At 44.9% G+C, this 18,680-nt stretch overlaps 1 protein-coding gene across 1 annotated transcript in view; it reads left to right on the top strand.

Moving 5' to 3' along the window:
- The first annotated feature begins 9,244 nt into the window (after positions 1-9,244).
- LOC149449832 (vomeronasal type-2 receptor 26-like) overlaps positions 9,245-18,680 on the top strand; it is a 75,540-nt gene continuing 66,104 nt past the window's right edge. The window contains exons 1-2 of the mRNA XM_089692726.1: positions 9,245-9,446; positions 10,089-10,907. Of these exons, the coding sequence (XP_089548852.1) occupies positions 9,245-9,446; positions 10,089-10,907 (1,021 nt within the window). The remainder of the gene's footprint in view (positions 9,447-10,088; positions 10,908-18,680) is intronic.

Below are 18,680 nucleotides of genomic sequence, written 5' to 3' on the forward strand. Positions count from 1 at the left end.
CCATTCGGCCATAGGGCGGGCGGCAAATGATTAAATAAACTCTGCCTGACCCAAGATGGCCACCAGGGTCACATGGGGCCAGAGCATCCAACCAGATCACTGCCCTATGTGACCGAGGAAGTCATAGAGAAACCCAGTTTTCTTCCTCTCCCCACTGCCATGTCGCTGCAGTCCAGCGCCACCTACAGTGGACAACACAGACTGTACCTGCCTACAGGGACATGAGAGATATAAATTAGTAGTAGAATTAAGATGATATAAGTAAAAATAATCAGTACTAAACAACATATTATTATAGTTATTAACCACTTTAGCTCCTCCCTATAGCAGGATTACTGCTACAGGGCGGACTTCCTGCGCAAAATCAAGTATGCTGACCCGGCTGTGCCGTGATTCAGTGCTGCACCGATCAGTCAGCAGATTCAGGCCAGTAATGTTGGGCCTGGATGTGCTGATTGATCACTGCCCTATCAGAGATATTCCTGTTCCTGTGTCTACAGAACACAAGCACAGGAAATGATGCAATCTTCTCTCCCTGGGCACATTCTGTTCCAGAGAGAGAAGAAAGTAGATCTATGTGAATAAAAACAGCACACTTTTTACAGTAACAGCACAGCTAGGTCACATTTAACCCCCTGATTGCCCCCCAGTTAACCCCTTCACTGCCCTGTCATCAGTGTCATTAGTACAGATTTTTCTAGTGATCACTGTATTAGTGTCACAGGCGACTTCAGATAGCATTAGCATCAGTTAGCGTCCCTCCCAAATAGCGTCAGATTGCCCGCCACTACATCAGTTATCATATTTAACCCCCTGATTGCCAGCAACACACTCACATACACAATAAACCTCCATTGCTAGTATATTGTCTGAACGGATCAATATCTTTGATCAGATCAGCACTATACCAGCGTTCACATTAGTAGAGTTTCCCCAAAAACGCAGTGTTAGCAGGATCAGCCCCGGCAACTGTCAGCACCTGCATTTAGCCCTACACTTACCCCCCTCTACTCCCCCAGCAAGTGCAGTGTCAGTAGATCGCTGTCACTCATTGCACACAAAACTGCAGTGTTCGCAGAATCAGGCCTGATCTCTGCTAGCACTAGCCGGTAATGTTTTTTGTAGCACTTCAAACAGTCCCTGACAGCCAGGTGCTCTTTTTCCCATGAGTCGCACTAGGCACCTACAAATTTAGTGGCCAAAATGTCCAACGAAAGGCACTCTAGCGAAGAGGCGTACAGGATTCTGAGTATGTCAGGTGAGAGCGAACGGGCCGCTTCATTGATAGAATCAGGATCAGAATATGAACCTGTAGACAGCAGCGACACCCAGACAGATAGCTCAGATGATGAAGTAGAGGTTCCTGCTAAGGTAAGGCGTAACTGACCCCATTCCCAGGTAGCTGAGGTGGTACAATTGCATGATCATTCTTATACGTAGCAGAGTGCCAGGCCTAGTGCCGCTTTACCTTTTGGTGAACTGGCGAGCACCAGCGCCTAGTACATCCTGGTCTTTCACATACCAGCACTGCAGTATCACTTGGTGATGTGGCAAGTCTCATAAGTGCAGTACAAGCTGGTGCGGTGGCGAGCACAAGTAGTGTCCTGCAGCCACCAAGAATTCGTACTCAGGCCCATAGAGCCCATAGTGTTCTTCCGGATGTGCTTTCAAATCCTGATTGGCAGCACAAAAATTCTGCAGCATCCGTACTTCCCCCATTCACTGCCCAACCCAGAATTCAGGTGGAAACAGCAAATTTAACTACTCACCTTGATTTTTTGGAGCTGTTTATCATGGAAGATCTGTATGTATTGATTGTAGATCAAAGCAATTTATATGCACAACGATTTATCGCCTTTAACCCAGATTGAAACCTTGCAGACCACCTGCATTATTACTGTTTCCAAATTTAAAGTTTCTTTGGGCCTGACCCACAACATGGGCATTACTGAAAAAATGAATTGTGGTTGCATTGGTCCACATATCCGATTGATCATATGCCCGTGTTCTCTGCTGCCATGGCCAGGTATAGATATGAGAATATAATGCAATTTATGCATTTCAATGACAATACACTCTGTCATCCTACGGGTGACCCTGAATTTGACCAGCTCCTCGTAAATCACCTTAACCACAAATTTGCAGATGTGTATACTCCCCAGCAAATCTTAGTGGATAAGTCCCTCATTAGTTTTTCTGGCCGCCTTGCATTCAATTTTCTCTCCTGCAAGCCTGCCAGATATGGGGTCAAGGTGTATAAGACCTGTGAGAGGGCAACAGGATATACATGTGATTTTCAGATTGATGAGGGAAAAGATAGTCACGTGGAGCTTCCTGGATACCCAGACTGCATGGGGAGCAGTGGCAAGATAGTTTGGGACTTGGTGTCATTCTTTTTGCATATGGGGTACCACTTATATGTGGACAATTTTTATAGAAGCGTGACACTATTTAGACATTTATACAATCTTGGAATTGGCGCATGTGGCACTGTGCGACCTAACTGCCGCGGCTTTCCCCTCTATGGCTTGTAAATACTCATCTTGGAAAGGGGGAAAAAGCCTGCTTGAAAAATGATGAATTACTTGCGGTGAACTGGAAGGACAAATGGGATGTTTTCGTCCTGTCTTCCATTCACACAAACACGACCATCCACATTTCCATGGCAGCTGGTGTTGTTGAGAAGCCCCTCTATGTCCACGACTATAACCTTAACATGGGAGGGGCAGACTTCAGAGACCAGATGATGAAGCTGTACTTAGTTCCCGAAAAGCCAGACGCTGGTACAAAAAAATGTCTGTTTATTTATTTCAATTGTCTCTATATAACACTTTTGTGCTTTACAAAGCAACTGGATGTAGTAGATCCTTCCTAAAATTCCAGGAAGAGATCATCACGGCCCTTTTGTATCCAGCAGGTGGTATGCCCCAAACCCCAACCTAGATGCAGTTAGCCAGCTGCATGAGAGGCATTTTCCTGATGCCATTCCTGGTACTCCAACCCAAAATACAACCCAAAAAAGATGTGTCTGTAGCAGACACTGAATTAGGTGTGACATTTTTTTCCCCCTCCTATCCTGGCCAACCTGGTTTCTGCCTCAAGGACTGCTTCCATTGCCATCATACAATAGCGTACTATTAGTAAAGGGTACAGCACAGCACAGTCCAGGGCACATATATGCACAGGGTCTCAAAAGATGTTAGGTAGTCAGGAAACTGGCTATCGCATTTTGAGAGACCCTACCATTTGGTTAAAACTTAAAAAAAGTTAAAAAAAATAAAAGAAACTGTTACTGTTTTACTGTTATGGATTTATTATTTCTGTTTTGTTGTTAACCATTGCTGTTTTCTTTCTTTTTACTGTTTTCTTTCCAGGAATGACATTCAGCTGCAGCACTGATCTGTTTATTCTTGGCCCTTACATAAGAATCTGCAGAGTGGCCCTTACATAAGAATCTGCAGAGTGGCCCTTACATCAGATTCTGAGAAAGTCCTCTTCTTTCATCAGAGTCTGGCAGAGTGTCCCCTTACATCAGAGTCCCCGTCTTTCATCAGAGTCTGGCAGAGTGTCCCCTTACATCAGAGTCCCCTTCTTACATTAGAGTTTGGCAGAGTGACCCTTTTAAACATACATTAACCAGTATGGGGGACAGCTGGCAGGAAAAGGGTTACAAAATAAATGCCCTTGTTGTCGGCTCTGAACTCTGCATACACAGTTCCAAAGCGAGCCAATCAATGAACTGCTGGGCTCAGCCTCAACTTGTGTGGCAGGGTGTGTGTATATAAGCCATGCCTAAAAAGTGCCATGATGTCACTGCACGGGTGCACACCCAGTTCTCTAATTGGCTGGCTGAGGTACTGTGCATGCACAGTTCAGAGCCCATGGCAAGGGGGTTATTTATGGCCACTTTTCTCCTGTCTGTGAACATTTATGGCCAAGAGAAAAGTGCCTGTTTTAACCAAACTGTCTACAAATTGATGACAACACAGGGCTGGGGGTCAGGGGCGGACTGACCATTTGGAAACTCGGGCACTGCCCGAGGCCCTGGGGTCAGTAGGGGGCCCCATGAGATGCCCCTGGTACCTTTTTCATAGGCTTTTTTGAGTTTGGGCAAGGACACAAGGGCCCCATGATTCCCTATTGCCCGGGAGCCCCATGAGTTGTCAGTCCGCCCCTGCTGGGGGTGTACACATGCTGCCACTATGATGCTTTGCTTCGTGGCTGCAGCAGGAATTATATACTGTGTTGCATTTTGTGGGCACAGTGCCTGCTGAACATGATCCATTCGAGTGAATGGAGCACCTCTGCAAGCACCCCACAACTGCGTGCAATGAATATGGTTCCAGTGCACTAGTGGGGATTCTAGGGGTTAAAGCAGGTGGTGAGGAGGTGAAAGAACACCTCCAAACTGCAGTTTCTTATGTAAAGGGACACTCTGCCAGACTCTAATGTAAGAAGGGGACTCTGCTGTAAGGGGACACTCTGCCAGACTCTGATGTAAGGGGACCCTCTGCCAGACTCTGACCAACTCTGGTGTAAGGTGGTGACTCTCTGGGGACAGTGATGTGAATTTGGCACTCATCCTAACTGTTGCATTCCATATGTTTTGTTTATGACTTACACCTAACCCCTGTACTCTGTATATTATGCATTCCTATACAGTAAATAGACCTGACCGAGGTGTTCATTGTCTCAGCAGTTGCTGGTTTTAATAAAATTCTTCCTTATGGTACTGTAGGCTCAGTAAGACAGTCTATATATTAGACTAGATTCCCACATCTACACATTCTAGATGGATGTGGAAATCACTCCCGCTGAGGTATTGTGTTCTGGCAGCGGAGAGACTTATCTCTTAGCACTGATCAGTGCTGCCGGCTATAACTGGCGGTGCTGATCATACAGAAATGTTCCTAGAGGCTGATTGTACAGAAGTCGATCGGTACACTGCCCTACAAACTGCTGATTCCTGCCCTCTGCTCTGCTAACCCCTATCCTCTGACCTGATGACCCCCCAGTACACTCCGCTATCCATTCCTGTTCTTGTACACTGCCCTGTTGACCTGCACTATGAGGGCACGTTTTATTTTCCATGATACTGTCCCGACATCGCTAAGGGAATGGGTTACTAATTTAATCTGAATCCTGATATGGCATAGAAGTCTGGATGGTGTTACATGGATACAAAGCTTATTATGACCCCCTATAGTTAAGGGGTCTCCTCATTTGGTAAGCTTCCATTTCAGTCACATGGTGGTGGTCTGTTCATGCTGGTGATTACAGTAGTTGGATGGAAAGAAGATTTATGGTATCATTATCGCACTTAAGGAACGCAAGTTCTTTTCACAAATTGTTTGTGGAGATATTATTCATGTGGACTTTAATTATTATATTGTCCTTCACATGGACCGTATATGATATCACTTTTATACACTATTTTGTTGATTTATTATGTTTACAGTTGTTTTTACGATTAATATGTATATTTACTGAATTTTTTCACACATAGCGCAACATTTAATTGCCATTTATTATATTAAGAGAGGTTGTCCTCCTAAAGTGTTTGCAGCTTTGTACATTGTGAAAGTGTTATTATGTTAATATTATGCAGTGATATTTGTTTGTTTGTTACTTATATAACATTGCCAATTTATGCAGCGCTTTTTACACACGTGTGTATATATACATAATTATTGTACATTCATATCAGTCCCTAACCCTCAAGGGGTGTACAATTTAAGGTCCCTAACTCACATTCATGAATATCCATACTAGTGCCAACTTAGACAGGCGCCAATTAACCTACCAACATGTCTTTGGAGTGTGGGAGGAAACCCACGCAGGCAGAGGGAGAACATGCAAACTCCAGGCAGATGGTACCATGGTTGGGATTTGAACCAACAAGCTATTACTGCCAGGCAGAAGTGCTTAGCATGTAGCCACTGTGCTGCCTGGACATCCAATGCTAAGGCTGTTCCTCTTAGAGATGTTGTGTGCAGAGTGCACTTGATGGGATTCACTCAACCCACTGGAGAGAGGGGAAGAGATCTCCATGAGTCGCATTGCAGAGTAAGTTGGTTAAGTAGGAGGTAAAGGGGGGGCATGGCTTGGACATGGCATTGTGAGCACGCTTTTCAGGGAGCTCTACCCGATTGCTATTCCAGATCCCTGGCCTAGCCTACTTTGCACACTGTAACACATGCCAGGTGACAGGAGACCTCCAGTCACAGCTAGGGAGCTGAAAGAGGATAACCCACTACCTTTTGCGGCAACACACAGTGCCATCCCCGGCTCCCTCTGCTACATCCAAGATGGCACCGCTGAGGATCGGCCCAGCTATCTCCTCTGGATAGAGGAAGTTCTCATCCACACAACCACATTCAGATGGACCCATTTTTTTGTGAATGGGTAGCGGTACCATGTACCCCATACTCATTCACAGGTGTTTGACTGGGCGACCCTGGCTCATATCGGGCTTGAGTAACTTCCCTCTACTCTCAGGCCTCAGCCTCTATTAAGGTCAATGAGACCAGATCAGACTTTTTTTCCATCTCAAATGTGACGAGGCAGGGGTGCCCTCGCTCCCTACTAATTTTCATCTAAACGTTAGAACCCCATCTATGTGTGGTCTGTACCAACCCCGATATTGCTCCTTGCCCTACACATCCTCTCCCTGCCTAAGACCCATGGGAGGTGGGTCTCACCGATATTCATTCCACTTACAGAGAAGCCTAACTTATATGTCTGGTTGACTAGCACTGTCAGAGAGAGGCCAAGCACTGGGTTGCCATGGAACTTGAAGATTCGCATGACACCATTCTGAACTGGCACTAGTTAACTGCCCCATTGCCAAAAGAACTCCGTATGTATCCTACCCTTGAAAGCACCTTAAGGGGATGGGGCGTGTCCAAGATAGCGCCGGGAGCAGATGCATTTCTGAGAGCTCCGGCTCTCTGAACCCCTATCCACTGCCATCCGGGGGGAAAACAGTCTCCCGTTGCAGATCCCCTGCTACCCGGACCTTACCCGACACTTGAGGAGGGGTACTGAGCAACTTTGCCCCTTCTCCGACCATCAGGGGCGCGGGGAGGCTTGCGGCCTACCGCGGCGTGTGAAGCCGCGGTCTTTCCTGAATCCGTGGCCGGGGCGGATCGCGGCCGTGATCGGATCGCTACGTCGCCGCACTGCTCCTCCGGGCTTGGAGACAGGTCGGATACTAGGACAGCCTGGGTGAGTCCCCCTCGTCCTCCCCGTGGCCCTGTAAACCACACCAGCTTTCTGCAAAGTCCCTGAGGGGAACTGGAGATCGGTTTTGTTGCGGGGGTGGTGCTGGATGGGTGAAGAGGCTCCTTCAGTCCCCATTCTGAGTGGATGAATCAGGGGTGCCTGGGGCATATATGGATGGCTTCCACAAAGCCTGTACACCTGGCCCAGATATAACCATCTGCTTCTCCTTGGATGTACTATTAGAATGAATCTTATGTGAGCACCCCCCCCCCCGGTGGGGGACACATACACGTGCCAGGAGGGAATGCTTGAGTGACCTCCCTGGCCGTGCCACCGAAATATTTCTCTCGGCAAGTGGGCTTTCACACCATAGTATATTACTTCAATAGTCTGAAGGTGATCTGGAACTCTTTGGACCACTCCTAGCAATGCACCGCACTCCCCGCACCAAACTAAAACATCGGGCCCAGCAGCAATCCCCCCCGCAGGGCCATGCCGCTAAGTTGCTGCCTAGCCCACCTGAACCTGATGACAACACACAGCTCCCGGGGGATCTTGAGTCTGATGGTGATAGTCAGCGGCAATTTCCATCGGGGATAGTGGATTCCCTTGAACAAAATCCTGAAACCCTACTACACAAGTTCCGTGCTATAGTGCGAGAGGAGATTACCGCCGCCTCACGTAAATTGTCTTCTGATCTGACGAGAGGCCTAAAGGAGTTGGGCCTTCATGCTCATCAATTGGAACAACGTATGGATCTGGCGACTACAGTCCTAGAGGGTCATGAACAGGAAGTGGAGGATCTGCATGCTGAGCTGGACACTTTGAAAGATAAGCTGGAGGATGCTGAGAATAGAGCACGTAGAGATAATCTCCGCATTCGCGGAGTTCCCGAGGCAATCATAGATTTGCAGGGTACTGCTACCGCTCTTTTCCAGGAGTTAGCCCCTGAGATTCCTCTGGACCGGTTAGAGTTTGATCGTATTCATAGAGCCTTAGCTCCTAAGCTCCCGGAGGGCCCTCCCAGAGACATTATCATTAAATTACACTTCTACCGCACTAAAGAACGCCTGCTGCAAGCTGCTCGGAGCCGTTCGGTTTTGGAATTTCAGGGACACTCTATTCATCTGTTTGCGGATTTGTCTCCAGTCACAATTGCCAAACGCTGTACTTTGAGACCCTATCTCCAAATTCTTCAATCGGCAGATATTAGGTACAGATGGGGCTTCCCTTTCAAACTCTCATTCTCCTATCAAGGTCGTCAATTCCACGCCTCGTCACCAGGAGATCTTCGACGCCACTTTCGGGAGCTTAATCTCGAGCTGCCGCATTCCCAGAGTGAGGAGGCTTCAGTCTCTACACGTCCACGACAATCCCAGCCTCCGCGTAAATCTCCTCCTAGTCAAGGTGGCTCTCAGGCCCTTCGATCTCTACAGGCCCAGCGTTTTCAGGAAGTCTCTGCGACTTGATGTTTAGAGGCTGTCTGCCAGTGTGCAGTCTCGTCATAAGGGGACTTCTACCGTCACTTCCTAGATTTAAATCTAGAGTTGTTCAAGGGTCTCATGACCTCCAGGTGCTTTATCTCTTCCAATTAAGAGTAGATGTTTATTTTCTCACAGATTGATCGAGATCTTCCTTGTCCTGCGAATTTTGGACTGAACATTTACAGGTGTATTAGCCTAAGTTGTTTACATAATGTTTTTATATCTTCTATTTTGATTAATGCCGAGTTATTCCGGTGGACTAACGTGTCCCCCTCGGAGTTGGCTAGCGGTATGGTTTTTTGTCCAGCCTGCTACCCAGCTTCTATGTGGGTGTTTTACCCACAGTTAACTGCTATGATGTTTGAATTAACCTTACTGCTTCACAAATATAACGTTTGTATATCAGATGTCTCTTTGTTTTCTTCTTTCTTTCTCTTTTCTTTTTCTTTGTCTTTTGTCATGTGTGTTTCCGTAAAAAATTTTTTTAGGGCTCCTGGGGATCACGGTGGATTTGATCTTTTGTCTTATAGATCACCATGTCGTTGAACTGGTTATCATTGAATGTCCAGGGGATGAACTCTCCGCAGAAACGGGTAAAGATTTTTAAGTTTCTTCGGGCTCGTCAAGTTGATATTGCTTGTTTGCAAGAAACTCACTTTTCTACTACTTCCGCCCCAAAATACTTTGATGCTCGTTACCCTCAGATTTTTCAGGCTACTGGCCCCACTAAACAGAGAGGTGTTTTGGTCGCCTTCCATAGTAAAACTCCATTTGTCTGTGTGAGGCGTATTGCTGATCCTGATGGCAGATATCTTCTGCTTCAGGGCACGATCCACGGCATAGAGGTTACCATAGTATCCTATTATGCTCCCAACGTTAACCCTGGACCTTTTCTGTCACACCTTTGTTCTCTCCTGGCTACACATTAACGGGGTACTCTTTTGATGGCAGGGGACTCCAATTTAGTGTTAAACCCTGCGTTAGATAAATATCCAGCAGAGCGCTCTGACCCTTCTGCATCAGCAAAGTCCTTTACCCGTATGTTACGTACCCATGATCTGGTGGATTTATGGCGTGAACTTCATCCTAGGGGGATGGATTATACTTACTATTCTCACCCTCATCATTCTCACTCCAGAATTGATCACGCTTTCGTATCTCGTAAACACCTTCCTTTGGTTCGTTCTATTTCTATTCTCACGGTACCGTGGTCTGATCACGAGCCTATTTTGGGGGTCTGTCGACCTCTTCTGAGTAGGCCGGCCTTTTCTTCATGGATAATGAATGACTCCTTGCTTTCGCTGAAGGAGATTCAGGCGGAACTCCATCGCAAATCTCAGGAATATTTTCAATTAAACTCGGGTTCTGTCTCTTCTTCAGTAACGTTATGGGAAGCGTATAGGGCAGTCCTTAGGGGACATATTATCCAGCTGGCTTCAAGGCGTAAGAAGGAAAGACAGCTTAAACAATCTCAGTTGGAATCACAGTTAGCTTCCATATCGGCTATATTTAAACAGTCACCTACCCCGTCGAACCGTAGATCGTTGGATCAGGCCCGTTTAGAATTGGATCTTTGCTTAACAGATGAGGCTGAGCGCTCCTTACGCTGGACACGCCAGAAGTGGTATAGTAAAGCAAACAAACCGGACTCCATGTTGGCTCGTAGATTACGTTCTTTTGCGCATCATCCCAAACCGATATCTTTACGTACTCGTCACAATACACTTACGAGCAATCCGGTAGCGGTTTTGGAAGAGTTCCGGTATTGTCTCGCCAAACTTTATACTGACCCTACACGGGCTGACTCTCAGTCAATTTCTGACTTCTTAAATCGTCTGTCCCTGCCTACTTTGACTCCGGCCCATAAGGACCTAATGGACCGTGATATCCAAATAGCTGAGGTTCTGAAATGCATAGCAGACCTGAAGACGGGCAAGCGCCCAGGTCCTGATGGATACACGGCACTATACTATAAAAAATTAGCTGAGGTGCTCGCTCCTCACCTTGCCACTATGTTTAATGCGGTGAAGAAAGGTTCGAACTTTTCCCCGGATTCTTTAACCGCTAATGTGGTTATGATCCCTAAACCAGATCGAGATCACTCTTCTTGGGCAAACTATAGACCCATTTCTCTTATTAATATTGATATGAAGATTCTCACTAAGATTTTGGCCACTCGATTGAATTCCTTCCTTTCTCGTCTGATTAAAAAGGACCAGGTGGGATTTGTTCCCCACAGACAAGCCGGGGATGCTATCAGACGTATTTTACAATTACAACATTTAGCCCATACTCGTAAACTCGACATGATGCTCTTATCCTTAGATATCAACAAGGCCTTTGACACTTTATCCTGGCCGTATCTCCTATCGGTACTTCACCACTTTGGATTTGGTCCTTCGTTTCTAAGATGGATCTCTTCGCTATATACTTCCCCTCAAGCGAAGCTTAAATACTACGGATTTGAGTCCTCTACGTTCTCGGTTGCCAGAGGCACTAGGCAAGGTTGTCCGCTCTCCCCTATACTGTTTATCCTAGCCTTGGAACCATTGGCGGAAGCCATTCGTATGCATCCTGATATTAAGGGGATTGATGTGGCGGGCTCCCAACATAAATTGTCTCTTTTCGCCGACGATATACTATTGTCAATTTTGAATCCGGGGGTTACTCTACCTAATTTATTAGCAGTTCTCGATTCCTTTGCAAGTCTTTCGGGTCTTCACGTCAACCCGGCCAAATCAAAAGCTATGTCGATTACCCTCCCACCATCACTTTTGACGACTTTGAAACAAACGTTCCCTTTCCAATGGCTTTCGGCCTTACCATATTTAGGAATTAAGCTCACCCCGACATATGGTGGACTGTATCAGGCTAACTTTCCCACTGTCTTTCAGGAGCTGACTGAGCTATTGATCTCTTGGTCTCATTTTCCGCTTTCTTGGTTCGGCAGAATAAATGCGATCCGTATGACTTATCTCCCCAAACTACTGTACTTATTTCGTGTTTTGCCAATTCCAGTACCTTCGCATATACTGCGTATTCATCAGCGAAAGCTTTTGTCCTTTATCTGGAGTTCTTCTCGACCCAGAATTAGTAAACACATCTTATTTGCGTGAAGGAGTGAGGGTGGGTTATCTGTCCCAAATCTCCAGTCTTACTACCTGGCAGCAAATATTGCCCCTCTGGCTCATATTCATGCTTCTCATCATTTTCCCTTGTGGGCTGTTGTGGATATGATGGACTCCCATCCGATACCGCTCTCCTCCTTGCCGTGGCTTCCCACTTCTCTACGTCCGTCTACTCTTAGTCCGACGTTGATGCTCTCGCTCCGTCTTTGGGATTCTATCAAGTATTCTGCTGGCCTTATTTCTGCCCATCTGCCGTTGTTACGTCTGTTGCATAACCCGTTATTCCCTCCAGGCCGGGATAACCCTAGGCAGTTTACCTGGTGGCAGACGCATGGTTTCTACGATGTACATTCACTTCTAGCCCCCACTCGAATACTTACCTTTGAAACTCTGCGTTCTTCTTATAATATTCCTCTGCGGGAACACTTTGGATATCTTCAACTTCGTCACTTTGTTAATACACTAATACGTATGCATTCAGGGCCTTATCGTTTGTCCCCCTTTGAAAGTCAGTGCAGGCACAGACCTCATGCTCCGGGTTTGATTTCCCTGATTTACTCTTCCATTATTTCCTATAGAACCCCCCCGGTTCGTTCTTATCATCAGCGTTGGCAGTCTGAATTAGGGGGGTCTCTGGATCAACAGGATTGGCGGACCATGACCCAAGCATTATCTAAATGTTCTAGGAATGTCATTATTCTTGAGAATGCCTACAAAATCCTTTACCGATGGTACTATACGCCTGCACGTCTAGCCAGTTTTATCCCTACCTATTCCCCAGTTTGTTTTCGAGGATGCCAACAATTGGGTACCATGGCCCACATCTGGTGGACTTGCCCTAAAGTAAGCAGGTTGTGGATCAGGGTGTATGCCCTCCTCCGCACTATTCTTCATACAGACATCAAACGCAATCCATATGAAGCGCTTCTATTTAAACCAATAGAGGGCCTTCTTCGCTCTGAGCGGCAGCTGGCATCACATATATTTATGGCAACTAAATTGACGATTGCGAGGGCTTGGAAGACTCCTGTCCTTAGCTTTGAGGCTGTCAAAAATCGGATGAACTTCATAATGGTCAATGAAAAACTGACGGCCATATTGTTGGATACCCATACGAAATTTCTGCAGATTTGGCGTCCCTGGGTGGATATAGCTCAGCCCTCGAGATTCGACCAGTCCCTTCTATCGATATGAGGATGGATCCTGCTGTGACCCCCCCGGAGCCCTTCCCTCCCCCCCTTTTTTTTTTTTTTTTTTTGTGTGTGTGTTGTCCATGTCTCTCTACTATTTGTCTTTTTCTACTCTTTTGTTTACTCTGTCCTTCAACACAATTTACGGATTGTGCCCGCTGTTTTCTGCGTTACTTCCGCACTACTATTTATGCAATCTAGATTTCTTCCTAAACTCTAGGTCATGAATATGTATTGTTTTATTTTTTGATGCGACCTCTTCTCGGGCCTCTCCTGCTTTTTATAATGTTGATGTAGCAAAACTTCTCTTTAAAGTTTACATTATCATTGACCCACAAAGATCTGTTACCCGTTCCCTTCCTACCTCCCTCCCTACCCCTTCCCTCAGGGCACCCATATACACTTTTCAGATTATGCTTTTATCGATACATGCCTTGCACCAGCTTCCCTTCATTTATTGTACTACGTAACTGTTGGTCATTGAATTTTTGCTTCGACTGTCTGTTTATTTTTGCTTCTTATTCAATAAAGCCTTTTGTAAAAGAAACCACCTTAAGGGTCTCCCGGGAAGCGTTTCATATTATTTCCATCTCCCCTCCTCCATGGTCCCTTTTCTTGGCAATCCCGACTTTACCCCAGGATTTCACTTTCAGCACTTCCACCATTTTAAAACTAGTAGGGATACCAATTTGACAGATTTATTGTCCTCTGATGGAGTCCTAATTTCCAATTACCTTACCTATCTGGTGGACCCCCCTAGATTTTTGGTGAGGCCTTCAACTCTGACACTACCTTCGTGAAATTATCCTGCTTGCCAGGTATTATTTGTTGTATAATAAACAGCGCAAAACAATACCTAACAAATTTCACATAATAGAGTAATACAGTGAAAAACTCATATTTAGATTTAAAGTGTCCAAAATTAATGTGTCCAAAAATTATATATATGAAAAATATATATATAAATTATATAAAAAAATATATGAAAAACTTTTCTCCAACTTCACAGTGCTTCACCAAAAATGAATAAATATATATTGTGGTTATCCTTCTGTGATAAGTGCTTCCACCATCCACCAGTGAGAAAACCAACATTAATCGCACTCACCAGATAATGGCGAATAGTAAGCCTTTTAAGACTTTTAGGGATCCTACACCCCCTCTTATAGCCTCCAGACCTCCATTCCATCACATCAGACTAGGATGATTCTTCCACCTCCTTTCTCCAAAACCGCTCCACCATTGAGGATCTTGAGAACGCCCAGTTGGAGGGGCGAAACGCGTCAACTTACTTCTGGTCCGCTGCTTGAACGTCATACGTCCCTTCCGGTGAGTGGAATGCACGCCGAGCGGTGCGTTCCAGTGGCCATTTTGGGATCTGTCTGTCACGCATACTGTCATCCTCTGCGCAGCAAGTTGTGGGATTTCTGCAATTGATCCTGGATGGTATTTGACTGTGTTTGGCCGATAAAGGCTATATAATAAAGAGCCTCTAATGATTTTGTGAACCATGAGTGACCTGGCATTATTATTATAGACCTAAGAGGAGGTCATTAGCAATATCACACTATATGCAATATTTCTTCTTTGGCACAATGGTGGAGCAGTTTTGGAGAAAGGAGGTGGAAGAATCATCCTAGTCTGATGTGGTGGAATGAAGGTCTGGGGGCTATAAGAGGGGGTGTAGGATCCCTAAAAGTCCTAAAAGGCTTACTATTCACCATTATCTGGTAAGTGCGATTAATGTTGGCTTTCTCACTGGTGGATGGTGGAAGCACTTATCACAGAAGAATAACCACAATATATATTTATTCATTTTTGGTAAAGCACTCTGAAGTTGGAGAAAAGCTTTTTATATATTTTTTTATATAATTTATATATATATATATATTTTATATATATAATTTTTGGACACATTATTTTGGACACTTTAAATCTAAATATGAGTTTTTCACTGTATTACTCTATTATGTGAAATTTGTTGGGTATTGTTTTGCGCTGTTTATTATACAATTTTTATTATTTGGTGGTTACACTAGTGCACAGCAGCATTTCAAACTTTAGGGGTGGGGATTGTTCTGTGGCGCAGGAGTATATATTTAAATATTTTTTGCCAGGTATTATTGCCTGCTGACTGCCTTTGAAGCTCTGTCACAAGGGTCTACCTTTCCGTTTTTGGGTTTAATACCACTTTAAGCCCTGGTTCACACTGATGTGGTGCGAAATTCACAGCATTTTCTGTGAAAATTGCTCACCGCATCAGAATTGCACCCTGTTCATGAGAACCGCTGGAACCCCAGATCCCACCCACCCCTGTGAATGAGTATGTTCTACTCTTGCAGAAAAAAAGGTTAGTGTAAAAAAATGACAGTAGACAGTCCTTTTTTTTTAAAAAAAAAGCCCAAAATATGGTTCCGTTGTTGTAATCTATTGTCAGTCATGGCTTCAAGGGTTGTCATGATGATGCTGACTCGCCAAAATTAAAAAAAAAAAAAGCAAAACAGATACCCACAGACCCGTTCACACCTGCTGAACACTCGCCTCTATCTGACATTTGCCCTTCAGATATAAACAATTGGGCAGAGCTAGCTCCACCCAATTGTGCTGGGATTGGCTAAAGCATTGCACCTGACTTGTGGTCAGGTGCATTGCTTTGGCCAATCACAATGCACTGTCAGAGCGCAGTGCATTGTGGGGCGTGGCAAGCGAATAGCCCACCGAACACTCTAACTGCTCGTGTGTTCACAGAACCCCCTCTGGCTCTAAGTGTGCGAACTCACATGACTCACATGATTGTTAGCAAGGTTACTGCCCCCTACATGTCAAAGCAGATAAAAAGGCTCACTCAGTGTGCTAGAGGTCGCCCTCTGGGGGGGTATGGGAGCCCAGTCAAGGTTCCAAATAGGGTCTGAAACCTGGAGACTTTTATGGACTTACAAATGCCAGTAATGGACTTATTGCTTGAATGGATTATTGTCAATCATAGACTCCAAGGTGTTACTTCTGACTAATGTGTGATTACTGCCTGTTATGAAATATTTGTGCTTATGGACTTTCCATCTGCCAGTTAAAAGGGAAATGTGAAATATTGATATGGAATATTTTAAATTTACCTGAAATATGAATAGTTTTATTTCTTTTTTTTTATTTTCTGAATGCATCAAATAAGTAAATAAAAAACATAGAAGACATGATAAATCCCTTGATAGATACAACTACTGCCCATTTCAGCAACAACTATGAACTCTACCAGTTGTGTTGGATATCTCTCCCTCTGGAAATCTCAAACCATGCAGAGCTTATTACTAACGTCCATATAAAAGAACATCTGGGTAGCAGTGACCATAACATGATTTAATTTATTGTTTAGCTGTAAACATCAAGCACATATGGGAAAAATAAAAATGCCCAATTTCAAGAGAGCTAATTTTCCAAGGCTGAGAGCTGCTCTCCAAGACTTAGACTGGGAGGGAATATTGGCATTAGAGATGAGCGAATCGAACCAGGCGAAGTGGAATTCGATACGAATTTCAGGAAAAATTTGATTCGCGTCGAATCCGAATATTAGCCTACTTCGGGTGCGCGAATCGGATTTTTCCCGATCAGCCGGCAAAAGTGTCCCTGCAGAGAGCTCCGCTATTTCTGACAGTTCTGTGACATTCCCTCCATACAGCGGTTGAAACCGCTGTATGGAGTGAATGTCACAGAACTGTCAGAAATAGCCTATTTCTGACAGTTCTGTGACAGAGAACTGTCAGAAATAGCGGAGCTCTGCAGATACACTTAGCGGAGCTCTGCAGATAGATACAGCGGTTGAAACATAGGCTATGTTTCAACCGCTGTATGGAGTGAATGTCAGAGAACTGTCAGAAATAGCCTATTTCTGACAGTTCTCTGACATTCACTCCATACAGCGGTTGAAACATAGCCTATGTTTCAACCGCTGTATCTATCTGCAGAGCTCCGCTAAGTGTATCTGCAGAGCTCCGCTATTTCTGACAGTTCTGTGACATTCCCTCCGTACAGCGGTTGAAACATTGTATCTATTTGTTTCCATTTATGGAAACAAATAGATACAATGTTTCAACCGCTGTATGGAGTGAATGTCACAGAACTGTCAGAAATAGCCTATTTCTGACAGTTCTGTGACATTCCCTCCATACGGCGGTTGAAACATTGTATCTATTTGTTTCCATTTATGGAAACAAATAGATACAATGTTTCAACCGCTGTATGGAGGGAATGTCACAGAACTGTCAGAAATAGCGGAGCTCTGCAGATACACTTAGCGGAGCTCTGCAGATACACTTTTTGCCGGCTTGGAATTCTTCTTATTTTCATCCTACTTCTTCTTCTTCTTCTTCATCCTCATCCTCATCCTCAGAAGAAGAAGAAGAGGATGAGGATGAAAAAGAAGAAGAAGAAGAAGTAGGATGAAAATAAGAAGAATTCCAAGCCGGCAAAAAGTGTATCTGCAGAGCTCCGCTAAGTGTATCTGCAGAGCTCCGCTAAGAAATAGCGGAGCTCTGCAGATACACTTTTTGCCGGCTTGGAATTCTCCTTCTTCTCATCCTTCTTCTTCTTCTAATCCTCTTTCTTCTTCTCATCCTTCTCCTTCTTCTCATCCTTCTCCTTCTCATCCTTCTTCTTCTCATCCTTCTCCTTCTTCTCATCCTTCTTCTTCTCATCCTTCTCCTTCTTCTCATCCTCCTTCTCATCCTTCTCCTTCTTCTCATCCTCCTTCTCATCCTTCTTCTCATCCTTCTCCTTCTTCTCATCCTTCTCCTTCTTCTCATCCTTCTCCTTCTCCTTCTTCTCATCCTTCTCCTTCTTCTCATCCTTCTCCTTCTCCTTCTTCTCATCCTTCTCCTTCTTCTCATCCTTCTCCTTCTCCTTCTTCTCATCCTTCTCCTTCTTCTCATCCTTCTCCTTCTCCTTCTTCTCATCCTTCTCCTTCTTCTCATCCTTCTCCTTCTTCTCATCCTTCTCCTTCTCCATCTTCTCATCCTTCTCCTTCTTCTCATCCTTCTCCTTCTTCTTCTTCTCATCCTTCTCCTTCTTCTCATCCTTCTTCTCATCCTTCTCCTTCTTCTCATCCTTCTTCTCATCCTTCTCCTTCTTCTCATCCTTCTCCTTCTTCTCATCCTTCTTCTCATCCTTCTCCTTCTTCTCATCCTTCTCCTTCTTCTCATCCTTCTCCTTCTTCTCATCCTTCTCCTTCTTCTCATCCTTCTCCTTCTCCTTCTTCTCATCCTTCTCCTTCTCCTTCTTCTCATCCTTCTCCTTCTCCTTCTTCTCATCTTTCTCCTTCTTCTCATCCTTCTCCTTCTTCTCATCCTTCTCCTTCTTCTCATCCTTCTCCTTCTCCATCTTCTCATCCTTCTCCTTCTCCTTCTTCTCATCCTTCTCCTTCTCCTTCTCCTTCTCCTTCTTCTTCTCATCCTTCTCCTTCTTCTCATCCTTCTTCTCATCCTTCTCCTTCTTCTCATCCTTCTTCTCATCCTTCTCCTTCTTCTCATCCTTCTCCTTCTTCTCATCCTTCTTCTCATCCTTCTCCTTCTTCTCATCCTTCTTCTCATCCTTCTCCTTCTTCTCATCCTTCTTCTCATCCTTCTTCTCATCCTTCTCCTTCTTCTCATCCTTCTCCTTCTTCT

This window comes from Staurois parvus, unplaced genomic scaffold, assembly GCF_062004578.1.
Source record: "Staurois parvus isolate SC_StPar_1 unplaced genomic scaffold, SC_StPar_1.0 ptg000602l, whole genome shotgun sequence".
NCBI lineage: Eukaryota > Metazoa > Chordata > Amphibia > Anura > Ranidae > Staurois > Staurois parvus.